The sequence below is a fragment of the Lutjanus erythropterus genome, chromosome 24 (genome assembly GCF_056507025.1).
Source record: "Lutjanus erythropterus isolate fLutEry1 chromosome 24, fLutEry1.hap2, whole genome shotgun sequence".
NCBI classification, from domain to species: Eukaryota; Metazoa; Chordata; class Actinopteri; order Lutjaniformes; family Lutjanidae; genus Lutjanus; species Lutjanus erythropterus.
The window spans coordinates 11837391-11857190 of NC_139340.1; the positions used below are offsets into that span (position 1 = coordinate 11837391).

The 19800-nt window shown below is 42.2% G+C and overlaps 1 protein-coding gene across 11 annotated transcripts in view; it reads right to left on the reverse strand.

The window, feature by feature from the left end:
- r3hdm1 (R3H domain containing 1) overlaps positions 1 to 19800 on the reverse strand; it is a 55065-nt gene that overhangs the window by 29923 nt on the left and 5342 nt on the right. For 6 of the 11 annotated variants that reach the window (XR_014769265.1, XM_084713520.1, XM_084713523.1 and 3 more), the window contains exons 2-6: positions 16187 to 16346; positions 9525 to 9726; positions 5264 to 5281; positions 4551 to 4640; positions 326 to 449 (exon numbers count right to left, since the gene is read on the reverse strand). Coding sequence is in view for 10 of the 11 variants with exons in the window: in XM_084713520.1 (XP_084569646.1) it covers positions 326 to 449; positions 4551 to 4640; positions 5264 to 5281; positions 9525 to 9686 (394 nt within the window). In the remaining variant the exon portion in view is untranslated. Of the gene's footprint in view, positions 1 to 325; positions 450 to 4550; positions 4641 to 5263; positions 5282 to 9524; positions 9727 to 16186; positions 16347 to 17839; positions 17861 to 19800 lie in introns of those variants that run through there. The other 5 variants (XM_084713524.1, XM_084713526.1, XM_084713522.1 and 2 more) reach the window with 3 other exon arrangements.

The window sequence follows — 19800 nt, forward strand, 5'->3', positions numbered from 1 at the left end:
AAGCAATTTGCAATAAAACTGAACATCAAATATGAAGGCAAAATGACAAAATCCATAAATGTATTTGGACAAATGTTCTTTAACTCAACCAATCTGTTGTCATGAATGAATCTAGTCAACTTCCTCGGGCAGATTAGACTTTTTACACCTCGTCTTTTGATGATTTCGCCTAATATTAAATGTACAAGCAATTTTGGCGAATAAAAGGAGAGGGAGAAGATATTCAAGAAAAAGTCTCAGTTCCAAAATAATAATAATAAAAAAAAAATCCATACAGATCTTCTAAAACGAGCTCTTCACAATCTGTTTGAATTGTGTTTCTCACCTCTAGACAACATTTTTTTCTGCGTTTTCTCGGGTTTGTCCACCTTATCGCAGCTGTCCTCTTTCTCAGCTTGGTCCTGTGTGGCTCGATCTTCCTTTTCAAAGGGCTGGAGAAGGAATCCATCCTGGAAAAAATACAGAAAAAAAACTGACTGACTCACAAGTCTGCGTTTGAAATGGTTCCTGGTCAGGTCATTAAATGGTGGGTTGTTTTGTATTTAATCACTCTGTGCAACAAGTGCAATAATGTCAGCATTTTACAAGATACTCAAGATATCCAACAACTAAATGTGACCTAGGTCTGTTCTGATCGATGAGCAGACGTGAGACGTTAATTTAGAAAGGAGGCATTAAATATGAGGCATTTAATTCTCTATGATCTTGCCTGAGGTTCTGGGTTAATTAGAGAATAGCTTGGGCAAAAGAGGCCACAGCAAGACACTTAATAAACTCTCCTGGTTTATCATTGAAACCTGTTTCCTTGCCGGCGATAATGCGCCTGCGTCCATGAATTCCAAATCACAACGGCAATTAATCTGCCAGATTAGCTTGTTTTTATGAAGCCACCTGAATAAAACATGAATTTGAGCCTGGAATTAAACAACACAGCACATTTCATTCCTTAAAATTCAACAGAATGAGGCTGTAATCCCCCTCCAACTTAAAATCAACCGTGCTGCAATCAGAATGGATGTTTTGCGAGATCTATTAAAAATGGCCTTGATTTACCCCAGTCGTGCTCTTCCTCTCGCCCCCCACACACACACGCACACACACACTCATACACACACTCGACTCAGAGCGGTATCTGATTTGCTTTTCAGGCAATTCGACAAAAGGCTGAAAGGAAAAGCTGAATAGAGGAGAGGGGTTGCCAGTGCACCATAAGTGGATTAAACACAACTCTGGAAAGCTAACATCAGAGAGTGTGTGTGTGTGTGTGTGTGTGTGTGTGAGTGTGTGTGAGAAATGAATGAATGAAGGAGTGAGAGGAAGGGGTGACCTAGTGGTGGGAGAGCAGCTCATAACCAAAAAAGGTCACGAGTTTGATCCCTGTAACAGCTGCGAGGCAAGATAATGAGACGCTACGTTCTCCTTCATTTCAATACACTCGGAATATATGTGAAAATGTAATATGCTAATGAGAAACGTGACTGACTAATTGCCTGAGCGAGACTGGGAGAAAGCGAAAATGAGTCTCGGATTGTGTGCAAGTGACAGCGAGTTCATATGTGTGTGTGTTCGTCAAAGCAAAAGGATTCTTTTTTTTTTTTTTTTCCTTCCCCTGGCAAGAAGCGGTGATGTTTGCTGCTTAATGCCACCCTCGGCATCACATGGAAGCCGCCCGGTTGATGTGCAGCTGTTGCGAGCTGCCTCATTTGTTTCCTGACATCCATTTACCTCGAGATAAAGGAAAAACAGCGTGAAAATGATGGTCTTCTGAATATGTAATGAACATGCTGTCAGTCTGAGACAAAAAAGTACAGCGTGTATTCAGAGGCCCGCGACTATCGGCCATTGATTGGAATTGACAGCCAGGCGTACAGCGTGAGGGAAGATGGAGTTTTTCACGTCGTGGACAGCCTACAGATCCATACAGGCCTTTTGTTAATGTGCATAATTTGACATTTGAGACAATAATGTAAAACGGCAAACAATGGGACATGTTTAGATTTGATAATCAGGAGGTTTGAATGGGAATCAGTGATCTTACAGCTGAATGTGTACTCCACTCCTGTGTTTTTCCTCCTCTTCTTTCTTTATTGCTTTACCTCTTCCCCTCTAGGTTAGTTTGCCGCAGAAGGAGTCTCGACTCCGGGCCCCAATAACAGTAGCGGGGGAAATATCAGGAGTATTCAATTAGAGCGCTCCACAGCTCTCTGTAGCTGACGTGTGGAAATTGTAATTTCCTCGACATGATTGATGGCAGTAATACAGGACGTCGTGTGAGTGCAGACGATGCGAGACTGTTGTGGGAATAACACCGCCCTCTGGTTATGGAGCTCGGTGCTGACTGGCTGAAACGCCTCGAACAAACACACCTGGCGCGTATGTCTGTGTGTGTGTGTGTGTGCGAGCGTGAAAGCCAGCCAGGAGCTGTGCAGAGTGGCATGTAATGGGGAAAGTTTGATCAGAGGGGGGCTTTGCCCGGAGATACGGTGTAAAAAAGAAGAGTTGATTTAGCAAACTCACGGCCGGCTCCGCTGTTGGAGCTCTCGTCTCTACTTTCTGTTTTGATGATGTGATGTTTTCATCGGGAGGCCACAGCCAGGTGTTTAATCATAGCTGTCAAACGAAGGCTGCTAATCAAGCATCAGAGGTCTACCTGCTCAGTTGTAATGAGATGAAATGAAGAACCGATCCCTGGTCAGCACTTCGGCAATATGCATGTGGACTCGTAGCTAAACGACTTGGGCTGAGGTGTCAGAAAACCAGGCTGTGTCACACTGGGCGTGATGAGATGATATGAACAGAGCGTGGTTGCATGTGAATTAGAGATGTGCTGGTATCAAAGTTTCCAGAAGTACCACTATTAGAGCTGAAATTTAGTAAAATTAAATAAGTTTAAATTACTTTAAATGCACCCATTCATGTTTTTCAAAGAGTAAACTAAGTGTCAACCCACCATGATGTCACCCACTGGTTTGTGGACTAGCACTAAGCCTCGAGTTTGGCATTAACACTGATGCCATCTTGATTTTTTGGAACCAGAAGTGACCATATTTGGATGAGAGCATGGAGCTGGTAGGTGACTGCGAGTTGGACGTTGCTTGGTTTTGGCTCGTCCATGCTGCAGGAAAAAAAGAATGGCGGCCTGTCTGAAGACAAACTTTCTTGTACTATAGCTAAACAGTGCACTAAAACTCATTTCTAAATACATTTTAGTCCAGAATCAGGCAATGCAGCAGCAGAATTTTGATCCATTTTTAAGATCAGCATTGTCTAATTTTACTGTTTGATATGAGTTTTATGAGCCTGCTGCACTGCATTGGACAGACTGACTGAGAATGACTTGCCTGTTCCAAAGCACATCCTGCATTTTACTCTAAATGGGACCATAGTGAACATCATGATGATTGAAAGAAGACTTTAGAGGAGTGTTCGGGACCATAAACTCATTAGTAAAGTATTTGTTGAGGAGTAGGCTAATGTTACTGTAAGAATACCGTCTGACTTCTTTTTGAAACTAGTGGAGGCGCCCCCTGCTGGCCTTTAGACAGAAGGCAGGTTTAAGGTCCTTCCACATTAGTTTCCCTTTTGAGACTCTACTATCTATAAAGTGTATGACTTGGACTCTCATATCTTTCATCAGATATGTAATTTTAAGTTTTATTAACCAGGTAACTGAACTTTTTGTAGAAAGACCAAATCAGATGCAAACTGCAATTCAGAGTGAAGTATATTTTATGTCTGGTGGGGGCGTTGAAGAGCACGTTTCCTGCTGGGTCTTAATCGCTGCGTGGGAGAGTCGTGAATCACATGTCATTAAACTAGTAGCTTGACAACATTTTGCAGTAGCTCGCCAGCAGTTCAACAACAACAATATCTGCACAGTAATTCAAGAACTTCAGTTACTTTTTCACAATTTTTTCTGTAGATGACTACTGACACAGCAAATCATTTTGGGCCACAAAAGGAAAGGAATTATTCTGTCTAATTGCTTTTTTACCATTTCTACTCTGCTATAAAACCAAATATTTCTTGAGTTTATTTATGACATATAAACAAGTGGGTACTTTTTGCAAATTGAGTGGCATAGTTTGAACTATTTTTTCTAATTAGTAACCAAACTAGATTTCTCTTTTCACTTTGCTGAAGTTGCTTCCAGTGTGAAATAATTGGTAGCTTCCAAATCTATGCTTTCAAATTAGATTTCCCAGCACTTGTAAACAGATAAAAGGCAGAATGATGGAACATAATAGCAACACAACACATCATAGTTATCTCAGGCTCTTATATGCCACTCGCACCACCCGCCTGTGTGCTCTCCATCTCTGCATTACTACTGACAAATTCTTAGGAAGAATATTGTGTGTTCTTGATACAAGGAGTCACGTAAAAATGCATGATCTCTCTTACTGAATATTTTCACTCTGCACTTGTAAATTAGCCGCGCTTTTGCCAGTATTGTTCCCATCAGTTGTTTCACCATGGTGTATATTCAAACTGGTATACCAGCACATCTCTAATGTGAAAACACTCTGGTTATTCAGAGAGGTTGTTACCTGAGGTGCTGCTGAAGGCTCAGGAATAGGGCAAGGAAAGGACTCTTCACACACTGCCAGGCTCCGCACGAGCTTTAGCCTGGTGTTGGACTAAGGAGGGGGTGCAGGTAGGTGGGCACAGTTAAAACCATGCACACACACACACAACTGCATCAATATCATCACGCATCACAGTGACAAGCCAAATAAAACAGAAAACAGCCAGCGAGCACGATCGATTTCTTGCAAGCAAATCATACAGTTTCAATATTTCACATTTTAGCTGACAAATCTTTTCCCGAGTGACTGAGCTTTTCACCGCTAAGATGATTGTAGACCAGTGGCTGCAGATCTTCTCAGATAACTTGATCAGAACAGTGTTAAATAAAAAATGGAGTAAGCATTTTCACATAAACTCAAAGCTGTCTCGTGTTTTCCTGAGGGAACATCAACAGCAATGCAGCAAGCACAAAGGAAACGTCCATTTCAATCTTTTGTTTTTTCAGGCATAATTCACACCATAGCCTCCTCTGTCATTCATATAATATGATGGCATCTCAACAAATCGAACTGATGTAATTTTAAACGTCTGGAGCAATGCGCACGATGACAACTTGCTTGACAGGAAACACAGGTACAACTTCCAACTTAATCCAAGCAAACAACGCAATCCAAGTGCACATGAGACAGGTTGCAGCATCCTTGCAACAACATGCATGTCGAGCATACCGTACCTTAGAGTACTTCACAGGCTGTCCATAGGTAGGGGAGGGGGTGCGGGGAAAAAGTGCACAGGGGAAGAAAAAAAAATTCAAACAAACCACAGAAGTTTTGAGGGGAAAAGAGGAGCGTTACTTTAAGAAAGTGGAGAAGTTTGAATTAAATATGACTGGCCTACATTTTGTGCATGCGTGCGCTACTAGCTCTGCAAAAAGAGCACAACAATTCATACCAAGACAGCAAAAAAAAGGACAAATAACCTCCTGTGCTGCCTGTCTGTTCCTAAACTGAAAAATTTAAGAGCACAGAACAAAAATTTAGCGACATTGATCTGCAAAAAAGAAAATGAAAAATTCCCTCAAGTTCACCATTTCCTGTGAGAATGAATTAATTTTGCAGAACATATGCTACCAAAGCGGCTGCACCGTAGAGCCCCTTCCTCACACACACGCTCAAACACACACACACACACTCTGCAGAAAAACAAAAGCCAGACATTTGGCTGCGAGCGATTCAGGTCAGTTTTATGCGTCGCTCCCAGCTCCATTTAGCTGTCATGTGAATCAGACCCAGGCGCTGGAGGTGAGATGCAGAAAGCAGAGAGAGACCGGATGCCCAACAGTGTGTGAGACAGCTCGGTGCCTCTGCGCTTCACGCACTAGTGGCTGTGTGTGTGTGGATGTGTACGTATAAACAGAAGGTCTCTCAGTAGCACGCATAGAGGAGCAGAGGAAGGGAGGGAGGTGAGGTGGCGGGGAGGGGGGGAGACCTGGCAGGAGCCATTTCAGTCGAAATTGTAACAGAGCCCAGTCCTCTGCTTCCTAATCCCAACATGCATCCCCACACACGTTCCCACACACACACACACACACACAGCTCTGTCCTTCCCACCTGTCCTCTAAAAATCAAAAAGGACAACCCCTCCCTTCCCTCATTGAGCTCGAGGGCCAAATAACACCTATAAAAAATTGAAATGGACCGCTGTTCGCCCATCTCCAACGCCTGTGACCTGCCGCGCCCCATTCTATATCAGGTAATATGGATGTGGATGGAGGAGGGGAAGGGTGGGTGGCGAGGGAGGGGGAGAGGGTTGGGACTGTGAGCGCACCGCTACACCAGCTAATTGAGCGGCGTGGGGCCGGTGGGGAATGAACAATGCCGGCAGGAGATAAAGGAATGGGAAAAGGGGGAGAGGGAAAGGGCTGAAGTCAGCAGAAGTAGGGCGGCCACCAGCCACCTGTCCTGCCGCAGAGGACGGAGCTGGAGAGCTGGAGGCAGATGGTGGCAAAGTCACCCAGTACTCCCACCGCCCCCTCCTCCCACTTTCCTCTGTCGGAATGCTTTTCTGTCCCCCACGTTACACCTACCGCCCCCCCCCCCCCGCTCCCTCGTTTCTTATCCCACTTTCCCAACCTCCTCTATTTCTCCCCACAATGAACATCTCAGGCGTTTAACCGCTGCCCTTACACAGAGCGACAGAATTAGCTTCACCTCCTCCGTCGCCGAAAATTATGAGCAGAAAGGTCAGGAGCTTCGGTGCCGTCAGCATGTCTTGGCATATCCTGAGACCACGGAATAATTATGCCAGGGTGAGTTTCAGGAAAAGGAGGAAGTAGCTAGATACATCCTACATTTGGAGAGGTCAGGAAAAAACAAGCGGCAGGTATACATGAAAGTCAATTTAAGGTGAGACGTGGAACCAGAGGGACAGAATAGCTTGCTTGGTTAAAAGTCAAACATTTTTACATCTTCTTTTGACATTTTTGCGAAATGGCAGCCATTATGGCCACAAGTAGAAATTACAGGTAACATCACACTGAATTTGCCTTCATTTCCTGAGATTCTCAGGTCAGTCATTTAATAAAATAGTTTAACATTTTGAGAAAAACACTTATTAGCTTAGATATGAAGATCAATACCACTGTTGTATCTGTATGGTAAATATGAAGTCACAGCCAGCAGCCAATTAGCTTAGCTTAGCATAAGGGAAACAGCCAGAGCACCAGGAGTCTTGTACTGTATTTACACCAAAATGAGAGCATGTATTTTTTTCCAGCTGGTAAACCTGCTAAATATATTGGCTTTCTGTTTTTTACCTGTTTGTGTTTTTTTTCTGATGCGTCACGGTCGACATCTTGGACGTGCTAGAAAACAGCGTTAGCAAACAGCAGAAAGCAGCATGGAGGCCACTGGCAATGTTACTGTAGTTACTTTTTTAATCTTTCAGTTCAATCGCTTTCAGCACTGACTAATCTGGAATGATATTAGATCGTTGCATAAGTGGAAACTGATGGAACTTGTGGCTGAGATGACAAAGAGCTGCAGTTGCGCCAGAAAAGGGGTGGAACTTAGCATGTCCACCCAGCAGGTTTCCATTACTGCCAACTGGAGCTGGAGATCATAAATATATGTGACGACTGCAGAGTCATTTGACACAGGAATGAATATCAATTGTACCCTCTCCCACTGAAGACAAAAGCCAGATGTTAGTGTTTTGTTGTCCAGTGTAAAAGGGGCTTTTTTTGTCACTGTGAGGTTGAAACAATCTGGCATATAACCCCCTTTAAAACCACAACTTGTCATTGTTTTGTACGGATTAAACGAACATGATATTGCCTCTGGATAGAGAAAGGCTAGCTGTTTCCCCCTGCTTCCAGTCTTAAAGCTGAGCTAGTCATAGATGCTGTAGGTTCATATTTAGCATGCAGACTTGAAAGTGGTGTCAATCTCGTCATCTAACTGATAGCAATACTTCCAAAAAAGTCCAACTATTCCTTCAAAAAATATCACTGTGGCAAGCACGACTCAGCAGACTGATAATAGTAATACCAGTTATGCAGCAACATCTATCAAACGTTTGCTAATATTAGTCACCATAAGCTACTGGCCATACCAAACCAAGTAAGGCTGCAGCAGCAAAAAGAGTGTGTTGAATTGAACAAGGCTTATAAAGTCATTTCTGAGAGGAATACTGACTCTTTTTTTTGTCTTTCAAAAGTTACATGGTCTCACTTTAAAATTCCTTTTTGTACTGTCTGCTCTAGAGAGACGGATCCTTAAATTATTTCAACCCACATCTACGTCATTTCAACCGCTGTTGCTGCACAACATAAATGTGGTCAGTGGTTAGTACTTTTATCACCTGAGCTCATAGTCAGATTCTTATCCTGTTGTTGAGTAGAATAATTTAAGGACTTCGATCTTCGTGCTTCCTTCCCTCTGCTTTCCTTCATTCCACAATATTGTGTCTCTCATGTTCTTTTACGTTCCTCCTCTCCTTCCTCCCTCGTTCTTACAACCTCTCAGCCCATCTCTCCCTCCCTCTCTCTCCTCCTCACCCTCCTCTCTCCCCTGCCGCTCCCCCATGCTGGTGTCATTCTGTTCCTCGGGGTAACATAGACACAGGAAGTTGGTAGATAAGCCAGGATTTGAGCTCCAGATTATCTGCCTGCCTGACTCCCTCGCTCTGCCTGCCTCCAACCACAAGGCCAGATTGGCCTGAATCCTATTTTTAGGCCGCAGCCAAAGAGACAATCCTTTTCCTTTCCTGGATTTTGTTTCCTTGACCACACTTGAAGAGATGTCACACCATTTTCGCCATTTTTTTAAGCATCCATTCCTCCACAAGCGCAAACCAGTCGGCACCAGTTGTACTTTCAAAGCTAAATTAACAAGTGCAAATTTTCCTGTGGTCCCAAAGCACATTTGTTGCAATGACACAGAGACCTAATTAATTAGCAGTTTATTTGAAAGTGATCTCAGCAGCCCTGAATCCCCAGCAGATCCACTGCTTTAATCTCTCCCGTGGAGAATACATTACAGATTCACTAGTTTCAACAACCACCAACGATCTTTTCCACACTCAGAGGTTTCTCAACAGCCGGGTGGACACCGGTAAAGAGTCTCTGTGTAAAGCCCACCATTATTATTTCAGTCTGGCCAGATTATGCTTTTCAGGAATAATTCTGCCAGATGGGAAAATCATCTTGAATGCCGCAGGTGACAGGAGATCCCCAGGGCAGTTGGTGTTTGACGTTGACTGTTACTGAATTTTAATGGAGATGAGTGTGGAAAAGAACTGACAGTGTTTGGTGAGGTGTCAACTGTCCTCAGCTTCATCTAGGCTGCTGACACCTCTAACCTCAATGATTGGACGTCTATGAGAAGGGTTGTGGAAACGCTGGGAAAAACAAAAAAAAGAAAAAACTGAACACCTTTGAGTCTGTCAGTGAAAAGAGGTGAACACGCATAAAATCTCACGCAGGAGTTCTTTACCTGTATGTCCCTCTTATTGTTGCTGCTGTGTTCATCTCTGCTGCTCTGGCTCTGGTCGGTGACCTCGGGCTTGGTGGCATTGTTGTCTTTCGGAGAGGACACAGTGTCGGCAGCCTCAGAAACCTTCATCGTTTCAGTGTCAACTGTGTCGGACATTCTCATTGCAAAGTCTTACTGGGAGATGCTGGCAAATACAGAGAACCTGAAAGAGACAAACATTTCCATTCAGGGCCAACAGCTGAAGTTCTCCTTCTCTTATTCAATTTCAAGTCCTTGAATAACATTAAAAAAATGTATTTACACTTTTTTCCAGGGATGTACTGGTCAAAAACAAGTGGAGTGACAAAAAAGACATTATGTTGAGAGAATCAAAGCAGTTTTGATGGTCTGAGACGACCTGATAGATGACAGATATATTGGTGAATATGTCATCAGAGAGTATTGGCATGTTTATTTTTTCCTCCTGTAATGAATTTGGGGCACTCCTGCAGCTCAGCTGGTAAAGCGTGGGCCTCATGTACTGAGGCTGTCAGTCCTCTGCAGCAGCCACTGGTTGGACTCCCACTTGTGGCCCATTTGCTGCATGTCAGCCCTCCTCTCTCTCTCTACCCCCTTTCCTGTCATATCTTCTGCTGTCCCTATCAAATAAAGGCAAAAACGCCCAAAAACTAATCTAAAAAATAAATAAATAAATTTAAAATTCATATTGATATCAGACTAAAAAACACAATACCAGTCAGGCTGTAATTCAACCTTTTTAAAACATTTTTTGCATACTTTATTGTGCAAATTCTACTACCTAATACTCACATATTATCAGTTTTGTCTAACTAAAATGGAGGCAGTCTCTGTCTGCATGTCTGTCCTTTGATTTTCTCAACAACCCTTCAACAGATCGACTTCACACTTGGCGGCTGTATTGCTGAGGACCTAAAAAAAAGAGCAGTGTTGAGCTCCTGAGATCTACAGGACATATTCATCAATAGTGGGTTACTACTGCCCGAAGTACACACTGTGTAGTGTATTGAGTCGGGGAAACTATTGACAGTCCATGCTAGGTACAGGTCGCTCTCTGTCACCTGCTACAATACATTCAAGAGAAGATGATGACAGAGAGGCTACAAGATGAAGACAGAGATGTTACACGTGGCAAAGTTTGCCATTTTGTTTTGCTAAGCTCATGTCAAATATCAGCTATGCAACTTTTGGAACGCACACTGTTGTTCCCATGTAGTTAGCTTTTAGCAAAGATAGCAGCCAGTTGATTATTTGAGATTAACTATTGAGTTGAAAGCTTCAGATGTCCATCCCTAAGTGTATTCTGGGCGTCACCACTCAATAGTCCTGACTCTGCTGAATCTGGGAATACAAGACACTTGTAAAAAAAAAAAAAAAAAAAAAGAAAAAGAAAAAGAAAAAAAAAGGCTGTACTTTCAGAGTGAATGCTTTTGTTGCAAGGGATCACGACAATGTCATGGCAGATGTATTTCTCAGGATACAAGGACGCGCAGTGTCAAGTGTGAAGCTGTTTGGACGAGTGACTCTTGAGAAAGCTGCGCGCAGTATTAACCGAGGTCATGCAATTGGACCGTTCTGAACTGGAACGTTTTGAATGGGAACTTCACTGGTACTTCTAAAGTTGTGTTTCCTCTGCTTTTGCTCTCCAAGGGGCATATGTCAAAATGATGACACAATAATACACTATTTCAATAGGATAACATAACTTATATGTAACTAAATCTACATTCATGGTTAAACATCTCAAAAGTCATGAGGTAACAGTAAAGAGGGAAACACTGAGAATCTGGTTTGTGTCCAGCGCCTGTGGAGACCTCCTCTATAATTAATGTGATCATGATGATTATTTAATTATACTAAATATTATACTGCATTATCAGAAAAAAAACATAATTGTAATTCTAATATATAGTGTACAATGGCATTAAGGTCAATAATAAATAAACTTGACATAAATAAAGCTGTTTATCTATCAAGTAATAAATAAAACTTACTTGTTCACACTGGATCATTAAATCAGGCCCACAGGGAAGCACCTGCTCTTCTTCTGTGGTGTGGTCCACATTGCTGAGTGTTTAGTAATGACTGTTTACTTTGACTCAGTTTTTCTTAGGGATTTTAGGTTAAAAATTGAAGCTAAAATACTGAAGAAGAAATGACAGTGATGTGCCACGTGTTAAAATGCCGATTTCCCACAAAGCCGCACGGCAGGCGTTTACAGTTGCTATATCAGTAGGAACACAATGGTGGCTCCATATCTAAATGGAATTCAGCCGTTATTAATGTCATTAGTTACATCTGCGTTTGACAAGTCAAACTCAGTGAACTCTATGAAAATGGCTTAAGGAGTAGCAGACAGGAGAAGGAGGAGAGGAGCAGTCTGTGGTCATCAGTCACTAATTTCTGTCTGTGCTGTCTCACAGCTCTGCAGCTGTTCGGCTACAGACAAAGGACATGATTGGACGAGACACAGCAGGAGGACAGTTTGCCCCCGCGAGACGAAACCGCCTCAGATAAAAGCGTCTGTCTCCACAAAAAGATGTTTTGAAGTGTCTGAACGAGGAGTGAAGGGCCAAGAGTCGACTGCATGAGACTCGTACTCGCCCAACTGTCCCCAACCTTTTGTTGAAACACCGCCATTTGAAAATTAAATTAGGTTTGAAATTTGTTGAACATAACTCAATGAAGACTGTGCTGCAATATTTCAAAGTGTGCCCATAACGCAGGGATATGATAGGTCTTGATTTAAATTTTGAGGGTGCAGACTGAGTTTTGAACTTACTTGTATTATAATAAAAATGTGGAATAGCCTAAATAATTTAAAAATGTATGAAGATAAATTATTAAATGGTGTTTTTATTGGATTAACATCCCAAAGGCACTTTCTTAATACATTTTTGTGTGCAGTCATCCAAAAACTTGGTCCAAATCCTCACTTTACGTCATAAGTGTGTGTTATATAGGCAGTCTAAATAACAACAGCTCAGATGCAGATTACACTCCAGAGAAGACTCAAATGTTGGTGACTTTACTGACTCTGGTTCAAACATTGTGCAAAAAACATGGAGAATCTTTGGGCTGACATCAGCTTAAAGGAGAACTATGCAAGTCCCCAGTGTTTAAAAATGAGTACTGCAGTCCAAATAGAAAGTGAAGCTGGTTATCCTGAAAAAAAAAAAAAAAAAAGTCCTCTGCACTGAAAATACACACTGGAGTTGGAGTCCGCCATTACTCAGTTGAACCATTTTAAACTTCTTCTCCTTCTAAAAGATTATTCATGATTTCTTATGACTCATAAACAGACACTAACTCATTCGGCAAACATCTGAATTCTAATTAAATTCAAATGGGAACACAATAACAGATATTCTGTCCAGGAATGGACATTTTAAAGGAAAACAAGCTGGCTGTTGCGTTGTTGTAGGTGATGCTGGTTCTTGTTTAATTCGGCTGAGTAAAACATATAATTTTCAGAATAAAAGAACTCTAATTTATTGCCAATATTGGAACATTAGTTGCTTTGCACCTATGGTCCGTTGTCAGGAAATATCTGTGTAATGCCATGACCTCCCTATGTTGAAGCCATGGTGCGAGTTCATCCTGCTGATATGCCCTAATTATGCAGTCAGGCCCCATGCAGTGAAACACACACACAGAAACACGCATACGCGCGAGAAGGGAGGGCAGACATCTGGTACATGAGAGCTATGATTAATAGGTTAATTAGAAACGGGCTCATCAAATTCACTTTGCACATCAAAACTGGATCCACACATGACAGCACTTACTCTGTGCTCCAGTGTGTACGTGACTGGCTGCGTGTGTGTTCCGGCCTGCACCAATCAGTGGGGGCTACAACCTATTTGCCCGGCGGTGATCAGAGCCATTTTCCTATCTGATCGCTGAGTAGCAAAGCGGCTGCCTGAGACTTGATTGTTTATCTCCGTCCCAAAAGAGCTGAGGCGGCGAGCGGCAGCAGCCCGCTTTAAAAAGGTGGCATCCAATTCCTCTATGTCAGAGTAATTGACTTCAAGTGAGGTCCGCCGCGCTCCTGAGCGCCTCTGCCAGCCAAATGTACCGCTAACCCAATGCTGTGCAGGGCTAAGAGGTTAGCTTAAACGTAGCCGGGCACTGGAGAGTCAGATGTTGAATTTCAATGACCTGTCAGAGGTTTGACAAAAGCAACGCTGGTTGCTGCTTTACATTATTTTTACATTCTGAAGGAAAACAGCTTAATACTCTAGAGTGCTGTGCACGCCTTTGAATATTTAGTGTCTGTTCCTGACATTTTGATGAGTGAAGTCTCTTGAGTCGCTCTGTTGACGATTTGCAATATTGGACAGATATTTTCAAGAGCCGGGCTTGTGATAGATAGCCGTTTTGTCCCTCACCGAATCATTCATTCTTCCAAACACATTTTATCGTGGGACTGGAGTGTTGGACTAAATTTGGCTTCAGACTTTGATGCATTCAAATTTCACCGTCTCGTCTCTCATGGCTGAGGTAATTGCACCGTGTGCCTGTTTGGAATCCCTGATGTTTCGACTGCATAAGTAATATGGATCATCATTAGATCCTCAGTGTTACATTAAGGGAACGTCTGGGAATTTAGGCAGCAGCAAATTGGTCTCTTATGAGTGAGACTGAAAACTCAATTCACCAGATTTTTCTTATAATGTATATTTATGGCTTCCTTAATATGGCTGTATCATATTATGGACTATCCACTGAATGTAATGACAGCCATTTGCTTTGATCAGTAGATGCTGCAGCACTGAAGCAGCAGAGTAACTTCACAAATAATCAAGTGCATTACAGAATAACTGCTGTGCTTGATCTGAATTAATTTCCGCTTTCTTGCTATTCCACAGGTTAAGTTAACACTTTATCAAATGTTGACACTGTAGCAAAGCATCTCATTAGGTTTTACAATGACAAAAATGTTTGAGTTTCACCGTAGTTTGTTGAGTTTAAAATAAGCACTGCAGGGATGACGATGTATTCTTGTAGTTCACCCTGGAAGTTAGCATCGCTCTGCGTCCCTCCACTGGATTTTGAACTAGTGCAGAAAATAAGCTCTGTGGCAAACAAAAGTTTATGACACGTTTTCTTCAGCAAGATAATATTCAACTAAATGCTAATATGCTAACTAATTTCTGGGTTTTAGGACTAATTCCTGCAGCTTCTAGAATTAAAAAAAGACACTCAATAGCTCTTTCAATACCACAGCAAAAAGAAAAAGTCCTAGTCACTGAACTAGTCATGTCACTCAACACCGTCTGTTTTTTTCTATGCTGCAAGTCAACTTTCAGGCAGAAAGACTGAACTGAACTGGGGTCATGAATGAGCACTTAGCACATTTTTCATTGCTTCTGCACTTTCATTACTATAAAATGTTAGTACTGTAGCGTTTTTAAATATGTGGTATTGAAAAAGTATTGCTGACTTCCTAGACAGAGGACTTTTTTTTACTACACTGTGGTTATAGCTACCACCGCATGGTGCACGTATTAATGTGAACAGACTCAAATCGGTTAAAACGCAAATGTATTCAGTTATTGTTTGAGGAGCTTGACATTGCATTTACTTCAGATTTTGGGGAATAAGATGATGTTATAACGAGAATATCATGTCAGAATAACAGGAAATTGCATGTTGCTGTGAAAACTGGTGAGTCATTGTAAATAAATGTGTAGCATTGTGTAGGTTTAAAGGAAATGGATATTGAGAGGTGTGTGTTTGTGTGTGTAGAGGTTGGGTTTGTTAGTGTGAACAGTCTGAAAAATACCATCTAAGACAATGACTGAGCATCTGAGCTAAGTGATAAAATACTACAGTATATCCTACTCTGTTCTTGTGAAGTGACTCATTTGTAAACAGCATTATAATCATTTATCATGACAAAGTATTTTATATTTAGATTGTGGCCTATAGTTCCCACATCTTCTGAATGAATCATGAGCAAAACTCTCACATATTCTTACCATGCCATTTTCAATATCTTATTTTAACATCACATTATGGATAATTATCAAGATAGTCATGCTGTCTGCCCCTATTTAAGTGCATTTCCATGTGTCTTCAATTTAAACATAAAAACACTAGAAATATAATGGAAACATTTCTGCATCGATTGGTTCATTTTAGGTTTGACTGGCACACCTTTCTGCACTGTTTTAATGGTGTCAAACTGGAGAATTAGCTCCACCAGCTGTTTGTCTCAATAGAGGCCATGCACTAATATTCACATAACAGTAGCAGATGGAACCATATATTAATTTGCATTTTCTTGTGGCAATTTTATTTGAAAATTCAATACAATTTGGCCTAAATTTGAACTGAAACTTGACCAGGGTTCCTGCAGGTTCTACAAGTTAAATTTAAGACTTTTTAAGAGCACTGTGAATGTAATTCAAAGACCTATTTCACTTCTATAAAAGGACATGCTCAGTTTGCTTTGTTTGTTTCTTCAATGTTAGAGAAAAAAAGAAAAAAGTTAAATCCAACTTTATAAAAATAACATTAACTTTATAATTCAGTTTTGAGGACTGTCAGAAGCCCTGTTGACTTTTGCAACATTGAGAGTGTTTACCACATTCCCTGACTGGCTATTCCTGCCAAACAGAAATAAACAGGAGACGTACTTGTTGCGTAGCCAGTGGTGGTTGTGGCGAAGGAGGATGTGGCTGGTGAAGTCGATGAGGCCGAGCCTACCGATGCCATTCGAGACTTCTTTGCCCATGTCTGCTTCAGCTGCTCTGAACAGCAACCGGGGCCTCCGACACCCTCATGACCCCTGCTGACCTGCAACCGAGAGAGGCACGGGGTTAGCGTCGTGGTGTTAGGGGTGAGGGAGGTCAGAGGTTAGGTCGCGTGGACTGACAGCAGTCAGGATCGTCAGCAACTCTGAAAATATTTGTGTGCCGGAGCAAAAAAGTAAAAGTGTGGCGAGTGTGTATTTCTGGGCCTATGCGTGCCTATGCGCCATAAATAATGGATGAGCACAGAGATGGGAGTGCGGCAGAGGCAACAGGAGAAGGCACCCCTGCCAACCTCGTAAAAACCAAGCATTAGGAATTCAGAGAACAGCGGGGGAAGATAGCATTTCTCAGCTGAAAATCCTCTGCCATTTGGTGGCACATAAATTTCAAATCGTCTAGCGTACAATCTCTATTTTCCAGCAAATTCCTTTCTTGCTGAACTACAGGGTGACACTGGTTGGGCAGGGCAGACATCTGAAAACGCCAACAACGACAGAGCTGCAAAATATTGACACAATATTGGAGAAATGGTCTCTTTATTTGATGCAGTAAATGTGATTTCCAGCTGTCTAACTAAATCTGATTTTTTTGGTGCACCTCACTACACTATTCTGTTGAACTGCTGCTTTAATTAGCCCTGTTCTGACTCTACATTCTGACACGACCGATACTGGAATTTTGGGACAGATGAAGATACTAGAGAGTAAAAAAAAAATCCAAAAGATATGGGCTGATATTCTTTATAAAGAATATAATATACAGAATATAGAATATATACATAAACACACATTTTTTGCATGATCCCTCAAAGTGATTAACATAAACAAGGATATGTAATGAAAGCATGATATTTTAGAGCTTAAATTGTCCAAAATGATATCAGGGCACTGAAATAGTAAATTATTAAATATAATAATAAATTATTACAAATAAAAACACACAGAGCAAAATATGTTAATATTAGACATGAATTAAGAAAAATAATTAAAGAATTCTTCCTAGAAAGCAAACATAAAAGCAATCTGCATTATGTTATGGTTAGAAAAAGTTTTCATACAGGTGTATATTGAACAACATAAATACCGATACTGACTAAGACAGATACAGCTGTGATAGGCCTTTATCAGGCCAATAATATCGGTCGGGCTCTACTCTGCATTGATAAAAAGATGACATTACTGCTTGACTTTATTGGCTGCAGTTGCCAAGCAAGGATGATAAACATTAAATTACTGCTTCAACAATCAATTAATTTCATGACTGTCTTCCCCATTAATTGATTAATCATTTGGTCTATAAAATGTCAGCAGGTGACGTCTTTAAATATCTTGATAGTTGGACCAACACATCGAAAACCGAAGAAGACACAGAAAAGCTGAAAGCTGAACCACAGTCTGGCATTTTCTGTTGGAAAAAAAATAACAATTATTCAATCATCAGAAAAGTTGTTGATTAATTTTCTGTACACTTGTTCCAGCTCTACATCAGATCACTTGCTGTACATTCCCTCACAGCAACATGTACTGTATAACCAACCCTTGCTCAGGCTTCTCGTTTTCCTCCCCGCGTGTCTCTCGGCCTCTCCCTCCTGCCCTAATCTCCGTCTCGGTGAGCGGGCGAGGTGCCACGCTGACTCTGGCACCCAGCGGTGCCAAGGCCTGGCTGCTGCTCCCAACATGATCTCGGTGCGACCCCCGTGCCAGCCAAAAAAGGTCAAGTGGAATCCCTGCTCACTTTATAATCTTCCTTCTTGTGACACCTCAGAGCCTGCAGCCAGGCGGGGATGATGATGGGTGGGAGCGCCGTGGAATGGTCGCCATTTGGTGCACTGCTCGTGTTCAGACTGGCCAAACCAACTATAAAATACTACAAACGCTTAAGGTTACTTAGTGTTAATACAATCCAGGAGTTATATTTGTTAGAAATATGATCTCTTCAGTGATATAATGGTAGTAAAAGTGGAATTCAACCCTTCAAGCTTGAAATCTGAGCTGTCCAACTGACATTTTACCAAATTTGTGAGCAAAATGTCCCCTTAAGCCTGTAGCATTTCAGTCTGGTACTGGCAAACGGATGCAGTTTGTATCCAGGAAATCTATTACTGCATGTTGGTCATCTTAAGACAGAATCTCCTAGCAATAGACAATATCGCTTTCCTAGACGCTCTTATCTTGACCGTTCGACTCTTTACTCCTTCTAAACACACTGGGCACTTTTTTACATGGTCATTCTGGTGTGACAGGACAAGTATCATCTTGGTGCTGTGGCTCTAAGGCACAAGTGGTGCCAGTTGAAGCCGCTGTGAATAGGAGTGCCAGCTAAATGTCTGAAATGAAGGAAAAAAAGTGTGGAGCCTGCTCAGTAATTCAGTGCTGGTCCTGCAGCTATCACACATGCACACACGCAGAGTGTAAAAGTTGCTCTGACAGCGGTGCGGCTCAGTCTGGCCACGGGCACTCCAGGTTTTATGACCAGAGCTGCTGAGCGGGCTTCAGGACATCACACTGAGACTGTGTGTGTGTACTTGTGTGTGTGTGTGCAGTATGGCGGAGACTGTCTTATGAATGCTAATGGCGCAAACAATGCACACCCAAAAAGAGAAAAAAATGTTTTGACGGACACAGATGCAGGGAAACATCACCGCTTCTAATGCACCGCAAAACACGCACACGCTCTCTCTTGCACGCACACACAGCAGTGAACTTGTAGAGACGCTCCGCCTGCTTGTGCCTCCTCCAGTATTGTGCCGGAGCTGACAGGGAGTGGTTCATTGGTATAACAGTCGCCGCAGAGCGCAGCAACCTTAAAGAGGCTCCCTCAGGCATCGTTCAGTGTCACACCTGCCTCTTCACGCCACCTTTATCGCTGTGCTCGACGGCATATCGGCAGCCTCACACACACATACACACAAATCAAACCTGCACACAACCAGACCACAAAATCATGAATGTATTATGCAGATTAGAATCCTGGACACAGAGATAACTGTTGCCAAAAACCAGTAAAATACCAATAAGATTTGATTCATCCAAAAATCAAGACTAACAGCTGGACTGGTGTCACCGTACAGCCACATCTATACATGCACAGGTACAAAACACACATTCTCCGCTGCACATACATATTCTTGATGGAAATTAATTCTCAAAAAACCCACAGCGGGGTCATAAGGCTGGCCGTCAACTGAGCTGAGTTAATCATACAGCAGGCTCTTAGCGGACTCCTCTCACGGACAATTATGCTCGATGGCGAGCTAATGAGAAAATTTTTCAATCACTGTGAAGCGCATAGGAGCCTACTCCTGATGGCACGCACACGCGCAGGAACAGGCGAGCAGAGCACACTCCAGTGTACTTATTTTCTTTCCCCTTCACACAAGCACCAACACACACACCTGCCTCTCTCTTGCAAAAGGCTGACCTTTCCCTCCCACACCTCCGCTCTGCTCTGTTCTGCTCAGCTCTGTGTGGATCAGGGCTCTTGTCTGGGCTATAACC